General features: G+C 53.4%; 1 protein-coding gene across 1 annotated transcript; it reads right to left on the bottom strand.

The window, feature by feature from the left end:
• Positions 1 to 197: 197 nt before the first annotated feature.
• Positions 198 to 9562, bottom strand: MAG (myelin associated glycoprotein). Its single transcript, XM_023524228.1, has 8 exons — positions 9502 to 9562; positions 8956 to 9324; positions 7412 to 7708; positions 7035 to 7292; positions 6009 to 6269; positions 1546 to 1833; positions 1100 to 1196; positions 198 to 324 (listed from the first exon to the last, which is right to left on the bottom strand). Exons 1-8 carry the CDS (start codon positions 9545 to 9547, stop codon positions 198 to 200), a joined length of 1743 nt encoding a protein of 580 aa, XP_023379996.1. The 5' UTR covers positions 9548 to 9562.
• Between the last annotated feature and the right edge of the window lie 2645 nt (positions 9563 to 12207).

Raw genomic sequence — 12207 nt, 5'->3', positions numbered from 1 at the left:
CAGTCATAGACCCAGGTGGGGAGGCGAGGGCTTCCCTTGGACCCAGGCCCCACAGCCCCCTTCGCAGCCTCAGCCTGAGCACCGCTCCCGGCCTAGGCCCCAGCCAGCCCTCCACGTTTTCTCCCTTTCCTTCTGCCCCGTGGCCCCCCAGACCCCTCCCATGCCCTTGTCCCTGACATTCAAGTTTTCCAACTAGCCTAGAGTCTCAGGACTCTGGCCCTCACCTCATACTTCTCCGGTGCCCCAGAGATGCGGAAGTCACTGCTGAACAGGACTGGGGGATTGTCCCCTGATGAGAAGCTGGGGCTCTCTGTCACATTCTTTCTGCAGGGCAGGACACAGCAGCCCCAGTGGGACTCTCAGGCCTCCCTCCCGCCTCCCTTTCTACACCTCCGTCTACCTTTGGAGTTTGGCCCACTAGACCCCAGAGTTGCTCCCACCTGTCTCTCTAAGATTGGGCAGATGGGCTCTCGAATGACCAACCTCTTCCTGTCCACCACTGCCCATCCCTCCCCTGCTTTCTGACTGAGGATGAGCCACCTAGGCCCTGGTCTCTGACACTTTTCAGGACCCTGGACTGGCTTCTCTGGGTTCTCCTCATATGCTCCAGGTCTGTCTGTCCCTCTCGCTGCCAGGATGTGGAGCAGAGAGATTAATTCATTTCCAAGAGAGCCACAAGGAATAAAAATAGCAGCATAATTGTGGCAGGTGGGTGTGGTTTAGAGCTGGGGAGCATCTGTTGTTGCCACAGGTGTGTAAAATCATTGCAGCTTCTGGAACAACTGTGACTGATACTGTAGCTGCAAGCCAGGGGGAGCTGGCTTTCCCCATCACACTGCTGGAGGGCAGAAGGTCACAGCAGAGAACGTGGGGAAATGGATAATGATTGGTGGAAAATGCTTGGCCCAGGCACTGGTACATGCTGACTGGCAGTGGCTCATGTTAGTGGGAGCCCTCTCTGTTCTATCCTGCTGAACATTCTCAGAGCAGAATCCTCCCTCCCACATACATACAGGGCTGCCATCCCTTGCTCATCCTTCAGCCCGCCCCCAAATGTTGGAGATTCCCCACTCCCAGGTCAGCCCTGGTGGGCACTCACTTTCTGCGCGTCTGGGTGATGTAGCAGACAATGGCAATTAGGATGGCAAAGGCGACCACAGCTCCCACAGGCCCAATCTTGGCCCACATCAGGCGATCTGAGAACAGAGAAGACCCAGGTGCCTCAGGGCTGCTAATGGGAGTGAGGACCCCTGGGTTCTTAGGAGATGGGCAGGGTCAGGAGTGAGAGTAAAAATATCTGCACAGATGGCATATCTTTGCCCTGACTGACTAGCCTGGAGGGCCTGGGGAGGGGCCGGTACAGTTCGGGCAAACTCAGGGCAGCCTCTCCTTACTGACCAGAAGGGCCTCTTTACCACTTGATTGACCTGCGCGGTCTGACCCATGCTCAGTTGCTGATGGTCTGTCAGCCTTGGGGAGGAGAGTCCGGATCCAAGAGGAGCCTCTCTGTCCCCGTGGCTCCCAGCCCCAGGCCACACCACTCACGCGCTCCCTGGAAGGGTAGCTCCAGGCTCTTGGTGCCGTAGAGGTTGCGGGAGGTGCAGATGACCCGCGGCGGAGCTTGGGCCTGGCCCCGCAGTGTCAGGATGCTGGTGAGCAGGAGACCACTGCGCTCTGAGTACACAAACTCCCGCTCCGTCTCGTTCACGGTCACGTTGCGTGAGGGCAGCTCGAAGGCCACGGAGGGCTCCGGGTTGGATTTCACCACACACAGGCACTGCACTGTGTCTCTGGCTGCTGCACAGTGGGACTCCAGGAGGATCACAGGGGCAACTGCAGGGGCAAGGTCAAGACTGAGTGGGCTGCAGACAACCCAAGACTGGGCCTCCTGCGCTGAGGGCCAAGATCAGGGTGGAAACTGTCTCAGAGATGAGCTGCATTTTCTCCTTTGCACTGTCTCTTACTCCTTCTCTAACTTTGTTCACCTTGGAAGACAAATATCAGTCATGCTCGACCCTCTCCTCCAACTGCTCCGTGTCACTTGGAATAAAATCCAACTTCTTTGCCTTGGTCTGCAAGACCCTGTGGGACCTAGCCACACTGTGCTCCTTTTCTCACCTTGAAAGTCTCGTTCCTTTTCAGTCACACTGGCCTCCTTGCTGTGGCTCAAGCGCATGGAGCTTTACCCTCAGCCTGGAACGCTCCCTGGAGATACCTCCCCAACTCACTCCCTTGCTCCGTGAAGGTTCTACTCAGAAACTCAGAGCCCCTCTCTTCCCATGTAAACTGCACCTCACTTCGCTAACATTCACCCCCTGTCCCGTTCGGTTTTCTTCCCAGCACTCATCCCTACCCACGTCGTATATCGATACGACTGAGCTCTCTTTTCCATCAAGACAGGTTCTCGTTCTCTCCACTCTGTCTCCCACACTTAAAATGTGTGTTTCACATAGCAGAGCTCTGGGAAGGCTTGTGGAGTGAGCTACTGAATTCTGCCTGCCCCCCTTTCGGCCATCCTGCAGACGCCCCTGCTTACTCCGAGAGCCCCCTTTGTACCCTAACCTTCCCTCCGTCACGGGAGTCCCCATCACCACTAGCACGAAACACCACCCTCCACCCAGGATCATTGGGTCGAGCTTTTGTATTTAAAAAATGACATAGGTACCATATTTTTCCTTCATTTTCCAAAATATGAAATTATAATAAGAACCTCGAACGTTGCTTTTAAAACTATATTCTCTTTTCCTCCTGGAGAGTCCAGCGCTCCCATCTGTTCACTCTAGACTGAGCTCTGGTTCTCCGTTCTGACCAGAACCCACTTCCACACAGGCAATTGACCCTCAGCTCACCCACCCCACCTATTTTCAATTTCTAACCAAAAAGAATATTCAGGCAACAGTGATGGGCCAGAGAGTCATGTGACCAGATGTACTTGCAATAGAGATGATTCTAATGGAGACCTCAATGTGTACATGTATATAAGTCTAGTAAACTAAAAGTTATATACCCTAAATTCTGTTTAGGCAGACATGCACCATGCTTTCTGTAGTGTTAACGAATTAACACACTGCAGAGTAAATCAATAACGACAAACCTGAACTGACAGTGATTACATTTTTTAAAACCCTTTCATTCAAGACTGTGCCACTGGTGCTCTGGTGACAATGTCTGTCCTAGATGCTGTGGGAATGCAGACACCCTGCCCGCATGTGCTCAGCATCTTCTCGGCTTTGCAAGCAGCCTGGGAGACCTATGAAACCCTGATTGACACTAGACAAATCCCAAGTGCTGCCATCTACTGGCTGGTGGCCCCCATCAAACCTCAGCTTCCCTGGGCCTCCAAGATGGAGTTCTCATCTATACAAACAGCAGTAATGGTCCTTAACTCACAAGGGGCCATGGGGGACTCCAAAGATAGGCACATGAGTACGCTATAAAGGCTTAAATGAACATCCATCCAAAGACTTATGATTAGATGAATAGAACCATTCCAGCAGAGGGAGCACATGAGCAAAGCTTTGGCAGCAGAGTACAGGGTGGATATCCAGCCTGGAGTCCAAAGGAAAGATAAATGAGAAATGATGAGGATATCTAAGACTTACAGAACACACAGGATGTGTCAGGTGCTGTGGGTTCTCACTGTAATTTCTTTAGTCTTCACTCCCATCTTTGAAGTAAGATACTGCTATCACACCCGTTTTCAGAGGGGAGAATTTAGGCTCAGTAAAGCTGAAGACACTTGCTGGGATCATGCAGCAAGACAGAGACAGAGCTGGTATCTTGACCTACGTTAGTTCAGTTCTGTTGGGTACTCGACACAGTAACACCTTAGTTTCCTTCCCTTAGCCCGGTGAAGAACAGCGCCCTCCCCCTATCACACTGTTGTGAGAATGAAATAGGTCAATACATGCAAAGGGCTCAGACTTGTCCCCTCATGTCACAAGTGCTCTGTAAAGGTGAGAGCCGCCTGCATTGCCCACACCATACTGGGCCCTGGGGTCAGCGGGAAGACAGGGCACCCCGCACCAGGAAAGCTCACCATTGTCAGTGAGTACTAAAGCCAGGTACTAGGGGACAAAAACTTCAGGGACAGAGCGGGGCTGAGAGGGACGGCTCTTCCCAGCAGCCTGAGGCTGCCCTCCCAGAAGGAAAGCACTATGACACAGGCCTTGGTGAAGCATGAGGGGCTCAGCAGGTGGGGCCAGGGGGTGGGTCATAGCTGGTCCTCAACACCAGTGGATCTAAGGCCTTACACTCCAAATCTGTTCATTCATTCATTTGTTTGTTTGTTTGTTTGTTTGTTTTTAAAACAAGCCAGATTAAGTGAACCCTTGGGTGCCAAAGGCTGCGGGGGTGGTGAAATAGCCAGAGGTTTAACAGCTGGGGCAAACAGGAGTCCAGATGAATCCTGGCACTGACCAACCTTCCTAGCTACGCGGCTGGGGTGGGGCAGGGAAATTTTGACCTTCATTTCTCCTCAGTTAAGGGATAATGATAACACCTGCTCCACAGGGTGGCCACAAGGGCTCCGCAAAATAACACCTATAGAGGACATAATCATGACCCAGAATAGGCCCTTAATGACTGTTTGCTGCCCCTCCTCTTATTATGCGGGAGAGTCTGTGACTGACAATGTATGTGAGATGGTATTGTGTGTAGGTTCAGGGGCTGCCATCAGATTCTCAGGGGGTTCTGACTCAAATTTAAGGACCACTGGCTTAGGGTGTGACAGAGAATAGGGTACAGCAGAAGCGGGAAACTGGGCCCTGGAGGGCACATATGGAGAAGGCAGAGTACTGCACAGCCCACATGCCATGAGCATTATTGGAAGCAAGCAGAAACCAGGAGGAATGAGGCCAAAGATGAAAGGTTAGCAGCGGAGAAGCCATGGCTTTGCTGTGGAAGATGACCCTCCAGGAATAATCTAACCTGTAGCTACTGTGTACTGATTATCACTGTACATACAGAGTATTGAGTATGGACGGTGCTCAAACCTTCTGGCAAACTCATGTGGTTGGGGACCATTGTAGGTAAAATAATTGAGGTGAAGAGTCGTGAAGTTTGGAGACTAGTGCCAGAGGTCAGGTTGGAGCCAAGGAGGAAGCAAGAGAAATGGAAATACAGAGGTAACATTCTAGAGGGAGTTGCTGGAGGAGGAGGGGTCAAGACTGTGACTTAGGAGCTATGACCCAGAATGGTGGCCAGGGTGGGGGTAGGGATGTTGGTGGTGCTTTCCAGAGAGAGGAGGTCAGAAGAGGTGCTGGCAGGCAATGGAATGATGAGTTTTATTTCCAAAGCTCTTAGCTTTTTATGTGCATCCATTTAATCTCTCTGGCTATACTGTATCTGTTTAGAAGCTTGATGTCCTCTTGGTTCTATCCTCCACCTCCCAAAGAGCCACACAGCCCTTTGCACATAAACAACTGCTTAATGATGTAATAATGCAGGATGAGGTCAACTTTGGGCAGGACAGAGGAGTAGAACCAGACCACCTGCATTTGAAACTCAAATTCTGTCATTTTTCTAGCTGTGTGACCTTGGGCGAATGGCATAACCTCTCTGGGCCTCAGTTTCCTTATCTGGAAACTAGGGACAGTAATAGAATCTCCCTCATAGGGATGTCATGAGAATGAAATAAGTGGGTCCCTGTACAGTGCTTCCAATGTGCCTGATACATAGCGATGCTCCGCAAGGGTCAGATGTCATTGTTATTATTTTAGTTAATCCAAAGGGGCAGTGGCCACAGGATCTGAATGTCTTTGGTCAAAAGCATACTCCAGGATGTGGGGACACAGTATTTTCAGGTGGGAATTGTATTTTCTTGTTCTGGATTCTGCTTCCCTGCCTTCCCCATCCTCATCTGATGGCGCAGAACTAACCCTTGGTTGGGATATGTGGGTACCTCCCAGTAACTCACATGTACCCCACTGAACCATCAACTTCAGGGTGGAGGGGACACAAAGTCCATTCAGCTCTCAGCAGGGGCAGAGAGGAGGGAGAATACTCACACTCCACGGATAGGTTGAAGGCAGTGGCCCTCTGGCCATACTGGTTCTCAGCCACACACCAGTACTCTCCGTCATCCTCAGGTGTGACAGCAGGCAGCTCCAACTGCAGCTCACTCTCATAGATGACCGTGCCCAGGATCTGCTTCTCCTTGAAGATGGTGAGAATAGGATCCGGGTTGCTCTGTGTGGAGCACAAGATGGAGACCGTCTCCCCCTCCACAGCCACCACTGTCCCGTTCACCGTAGGCTTCCAGGGTGCATCTGGGAGGGGGGGGCAGGACAGTGGGCGGGTGGTCAAAAGCCAGGAGGTGCCTTTTCTGTCAGCTAACTCCCACCCCTAAATATGACCCCGACACCCCAACCCAAGCACACTGGCTCAGGATGGCTGGGTTAACTCCAGGCCTGGCTGCCCTGTTTACAAGAACAGGGGCTCTGCAGCCAGAGTGCCTGTGTTTGAATTCCGGCTCGACCCCATGCCAGCTGTGTGTGGACCCATGTCTTAATCTCTCTGGGCCTCATTTTTCTCATCTGGAAAATAGGCTTAATGATAGTTCCAAGTTTACAGGGGTCACTGAGAACATAACTGACAGGCACTGTTCTAGCCAGAACAAGGTAGATAAAGATCCCTGCCAATGTGGGTAGATGCTATTTAAGTAAATAAAATATGTCATTGGCAAGACGAGGTAAATGCTTTGGAGAAAAATAGACAGAGGAATGGGAAATCCGGTGGTTACAGTTTAAACTAGGATGGTGAGGGAAGGCTTCCATGAAGAGTGGGAGGAGGTGGGAGGAGTCAGCCTCCGGGATGCCTGGGGGAAGGAAGAGCATTTGTGTAAAATGCTCAGAAACTGCTGAGTAAATGTTGGCTGTAGCTGTCATTATTATTATCCCTGGCCCTGGCGTTTTGTCTCAATAAGTATTTGTGAATGAACTACCTCTGCTGGATTCCTAGCTAAGAATCCTGTCTGACCAGCCCCCTCGCCAGGGCCAGTGTGGGGCGTGTGTGCGCACAGGGCGGCCACTCACACATGACGCTGAGCCCCACGGTGCGGTTGTCCTGGCCATAAGCATTCTCTGCCAGGCATGCGTAGACGCCGTCCTCCCTGGGGGTCACCTCGTCCAGCTCCAGGAACAGGCTCTCGGTCACGGCCTCCCGGAGCACCGTGCCATCCCGCATCCAGGTCAGCAGCGGCGGCGGGTTGCTGTCAGCCCCACAGAGCAGGCTGACGTGAGAGCCCTCTATGGCCTCCACCGAGGAGTTCATCTCCACAATCACCGGGGGGTCTGAGGCCGGCGACACTGAGGGGTCAGCGGGCTGGTGCCGCAGGCCCCGCCCCCGGCACCGAACTTTGTCGGCCCCGCCCCGCCCTCGCCCCCGCCCCCCTGCCCGCACCCAGGCTCACACTTGACGTCCAGGCTGGCGTAGCCCTCGAACTGAAGGGTGGTGTTGGGGAAGGAGGCCTGGCAGCCGAGCCGGTGGCCGTTGGCCTCCCTAGTGGGCACGAAGTGTAGCAGCGACACCTGTACCCAGGTGCCCTCGTCCTCGCGCAGCCGACCCAGCACAGCGGGCTCCCCTAGTCCATCGTGGCCCAGCCAGCTCAGCTCTGGGCGCAGCTCTGGGCAGTTGTCAGGCACCATGCAGCTGACCTCCACTTCCATGCCTGCCACCACCTCCAGGGGGACCACGATGTTGGGGGTGTCTATGGTTAGGCGGGGGAGAAGGAGGGTTGAGGAAGCAGACACCCCTACTTTGCCTGACTCCAAACCTGGTACCTGGTTTCCTCCCCTCAGATACAGAATTCCCTACAACCTCCTGGTTACCCTTCACCCAGAAACCCTGCATAAATCCAACCACGGTTGTAACGGTAATGAAAATAACAGTATAGTGGTCTGGGTACTTTACAGTGTTGAACTTGCTGGTCCTTCCAGCCATTCTAGCAGGTGGATAATATTACTTTACTCATCCTGCAGTTGAAGAAACTGGGCCATAGCTAGTACCCGATAAAACTGAGCTTCAGATCCTGTTGCTGTGGCTTCATCATTTCTTGACACTACAGCTTGTTCCTTAAGAAACGTCTCTCCTCCCCATTGTTTTGTTTATTTGTTTGTTTGTTTTCTGGTTTGTTTGTTTTTTTACCTTCCACCTGTGGATGTGAGTGTGTGTGGGGGGGCGGGGTGTCTCTTTCTGCATCAGGGCTGTAGTCTGGCTCCTCGTATAAACTCGATGTTACTGGGGAGCCTGAATCCAAGAGCTCCAGGCAGTACAGCCTCTCAGAAACTAGGCAGTGGGAATGCCTGAAATCAGGCAACGGCCTCTACTCTGATTGCCAAATCTGGCCCAGAGCTGCATTTTATTTGTCCTAAACTTAGAAATTAAAAAAAAAAAAAAAAATCTTAATCAGCAGCTAATGTTTACGAATTAGGAGATCATAGGAAAATACACAATCTGGCTTCTTTTGAAAAGTCAGACTGCCTGACAGCAATGGCCCTGTATTCTCACCCAGCACCGGTTAGCTGAAGCTGGGTACTATGTGCCAGGCACCGCGCTGAGCACTTGACAACCATTCACTCACTGATATTTAAGTGCTGCTCTTATCCCCAGTTTACAGAGAAGTTAAGTAACTTGCCCATAGCTGCCCAGCGAATGCAGGGATCTAGAGGCCTTACCCCTCGTCCCTGGGCCCCACTGCCTTTTTCTCAGGTGTTTCTAGAAGAGTAAGAACACTCTTCTTCCTCTGGGGGCAATAAATCTGTTTGGAGCCCTGCTTTACTCATTTCTGTCATCTGCCTGATCCCTGTGGGCACTGAGCTTTGCACCTCCCAGCCAAACCAACCAGCCCCTGGATCTGTGCTGGGGATACCTTTCTGGAAAGGTGCTGGGGAGGACTTCCTGCCTGCCTCAGCTCTGCCCCAGCACCACCCCCCGTGCAACCTCTGGGGTACTCACTGATGATGTCCAGGATGCTGTGCTCGGAGAAGGTATACTGGTTGTAGCCCCCTAGGTCCCCGCGGAAGTAATACTTGCCGCCCAACTCAGGGCTGAGGTTGCTGAGCAGGAGGGTACAGTTGCGCAGGCCCAGATCCCCCAGGAGGCGGCTGCGGCCCTGGAAGCTCTCGTGGACGACTTGGGTGCGTGACTTGAAGACCACTGGTGGGTAATTTTTTGGGTAGGGGCTATTGAAGTACCAGACACCATGCACGACAGCAGGCCGCAGCTCGTCAGGAAAGTCGAAGCGACAGGGGATGGAGACACATGTGCCCTCAAAGGCTGAGATGGACGAGGGCATCCAGGCACCCCAGTGACCCCCTCGAGAGGCTGTGGGAGATCATGACAGCTGAGGTTGAGGGACATGTCCTTTCGAATCACCCACCCCCCACTCCCATCACCTTCTGCTAGATTGAGGTATCCAGGGACCCACAGAAACATCCCCAGACTGCTTGGGGCCAAGGCTCTAGGATCCCCAGCCCCACCCTCCCCACCCCCAGCCATTACCTGCAATCATAATCCAAAACAGAGGCAGTGCCGTAAGGAATATCATTTTGTACAGCAGGTGAGCGTCAGCTGGAAAAGGGAGAGCAGAGTGTCAAAGGCCAGGGTAAGTGGAAAGGGAAGCTTCTATTAAAGCTTCAAGAAGGGGACTGTTCGGATGGTAGCTGCTGCTGCTTTAATATTTATAATTACAAACATTGATATGGCATTGACCACATACCAGGCCTCAGAGCTTTACTCTCTCGTATTAATTCATCTGATCCCTTTGCAGGAGGTGTAATGATTATCTTCATTTTATAGCTGAAGTCCAGAGAGATTAAGTAACTTGCCCATGGCCACACAGTGACAACAAGGTTCAAGCTCTATCTACTTGGCTCCAGGTTTATAGACTTAATCACTCAACTGTCCTGTCTCTACGTGGTAGTGATATATTGATAATGATCTTCATCACCATTGTGCCCTTGGGGATCCCCAGAAAGTAAGGACAGAGCCAAGCCTGGATCAGTAGCAAAAAGAAGGGGGAGCTAGGAGGAAGGAACCCTGCCCCTCACCTCAGTCTCCCTGAGTTGCGAATATCTTCTGGTCCCACTTGAAGTGGTCAGCCAGCCAACTTGGGACAAGAGTCAGACAGGTGCAAGGGGGCAGGGCCTGAGGCCCCCTGGCCCCCTCTTGCAGCATCTACTAGGAGTTGTGGCCTGTTGCAAGGCTGCCATTGACATTGGGGACCCTCCCACTCAGCCTGGGAGCTACTCTACATAGGGTCACCTCCCCCCCACAAACTGCCATGGAGAACTGTGGGAAAGGAAAAGGGAGTTGAAGAGCATTGGCGCGGGAGATGGAGGAAGGTGGGGGGGTTGTGTGAGTGGGGTGAGGACTGGGGGTGGGCAGGCGGGGACCCAGCGCCATCAATGACTGGGTTTCACAGCATCAGCATTCCCAACATGCCGCGAGAATTCCTGCCGCCCGCTTCCACCCCACGGACGGCCCCTGCTGTCCCCACCCTCAACAGAGGCCAGTGCCCAGCACAAAAGGGCCCTGTTCCCTCAGGGGGAGGGTGCCATGTCCTGGGGGGCTCCTGGAGTAGGTGGGATGAGAGAAGAGTCGCACACTCCTGACTGAACTCTGCGCGGGGCCAGGAAGGACCAGGGATTGGGAGGTAGGGAGCCCCTGGCACCCAGCTGCTCTGTGGGTCGCCTTAGGGTCGGAGCTAGGGTTTCCAAGGGACTGCCTTTCCTGGCCTTCACCACCCTCTTCCCACAGACACAGACACATGCACAGTCAGACACATGCAAATGCTGCTGTGAAATGTGATAGGTTTAGACCCAGCCCGAAGATCAGCCTTGCACAATAGAGACTCGTGTACACCCAGTCAGGACCCTGCACACACGGACAGGCACTGAGACCCCTATGCCTGCTGAATGTGCTGACACACACAGTCACAGAAACATACCTGCACTGCCATGGGCATGGCATCCAGCATGCTTGCGGACTTGCCTGCATGCCACACTCACAGACATACAGACCTGCACACACACACTGAGATGTAGCTACAGACAGACTTGCCCAGATACTTGCTAATGGACACAGGGCAGATGCCGCCCTTGCACCTATACGGGAGGCACAGGGCCTGGGCAGACATGTGAAACAAGCATGTAGACCAAGCATAGTTAATGGAGGTGAATACTGACTGGTTCTTGAGGTAGGGGCCAGAAAAGTCTTAGCTATGACAATGATTCATGACTTTCTCCAGGGCCACAGTCAATAAACACTTGTAAAGCATATCTATAGTAGTAAATATTATAGGGGGAGCAGGATTGGGAAAAACAGGTCTAAAACTTTTGCTTAGTGGGGTGCAATGAAAAAACAGTGATGTAGATTAAGACCCACCCAGGGGAGGTGCATGTGTGCAGGTGCGCCGCGTGTGCGTGTGCGCACACACACACACACACACACCCAGGTGCTAGACCTTGTTCACTCACAGCCAGATGCCCCCACCCCCTCCCGGAGGGCAGGATGCAGGTGTCTGGTCTCCTGGACATCATCCCACTCCTCACCTGGACCCAAGCCACTTCCACACCCCCTGACCCACACGTGGGAGCCCCAGGGCAGCTGATCCTGCAGAACTCTGTCACAAGGGTGCTGAGCAGGGCCCTCGGTTCCCTCTCTCTGTGGTTTCTTCCCAAAGCCGTGTCACTGTCCTACCATGGTCCCAGCCCATTCCCAAAGTCCTAAGGACACCTTCCCTCATCCTAAATTGGTGGCAGTCACAGTGACCATCCTTGCCTTGCAGGTGCCTCAGGTGCTCCTGCTCCGCCCTCTCAGCCCCGGCTTTCTGCTTCCACCCTGTCCACGGCCCCTCTTGGCTTTCGTACTCACCAGGATGCTGCTTCTACCCTCTGCTCCTCGGCCCAGCTCACAGTCCCCTGGCCTCCCAGGGTCTAGGCCCCCACTTGCTGGCCACTCCCCTCCCCCCCCCACCGGGTGCCAGGGGCCGCCTGCCTCCAGGGCCCAGCTCCTCCCTGTCCCTGGGGGAGGGGGGTACAAAAGGGCCCTTGTCACCAGTGCTCAACTGGGCAGCCTGATGCCTGGGTTCTACTATCTCCTTCCTGGAGGGGATGGGGTTGGCTGCCTTACTTGATCCCCCCCATCACTACGCACCCTGGTTCTGAGTCCCTGGGAGGACGTTCTAATATCTCTGAACATCTCAGA

The sequence above is a fragment of the Pteropus vampyrus genome, unplaced genomic scaffold (assembly GCF_000151845.1).
Source record: "Pteropus vampyrus isolate Shadow unplaced genomic scaffold, Pvam_2.0 Scaffold452, whole genome shotgun sequence".
In the NCBI taxonomy this organism is placed as follows: domain Eukaryota; kingdom Metazoa; phylum Chordata; class Mammalia; order Chiroptera; family Pteropodidae; genus Pteropus; species Pteropus vampyrus.
This window is presented reverse-complemented; position numbering and strand designations above follow the sequence as displayed.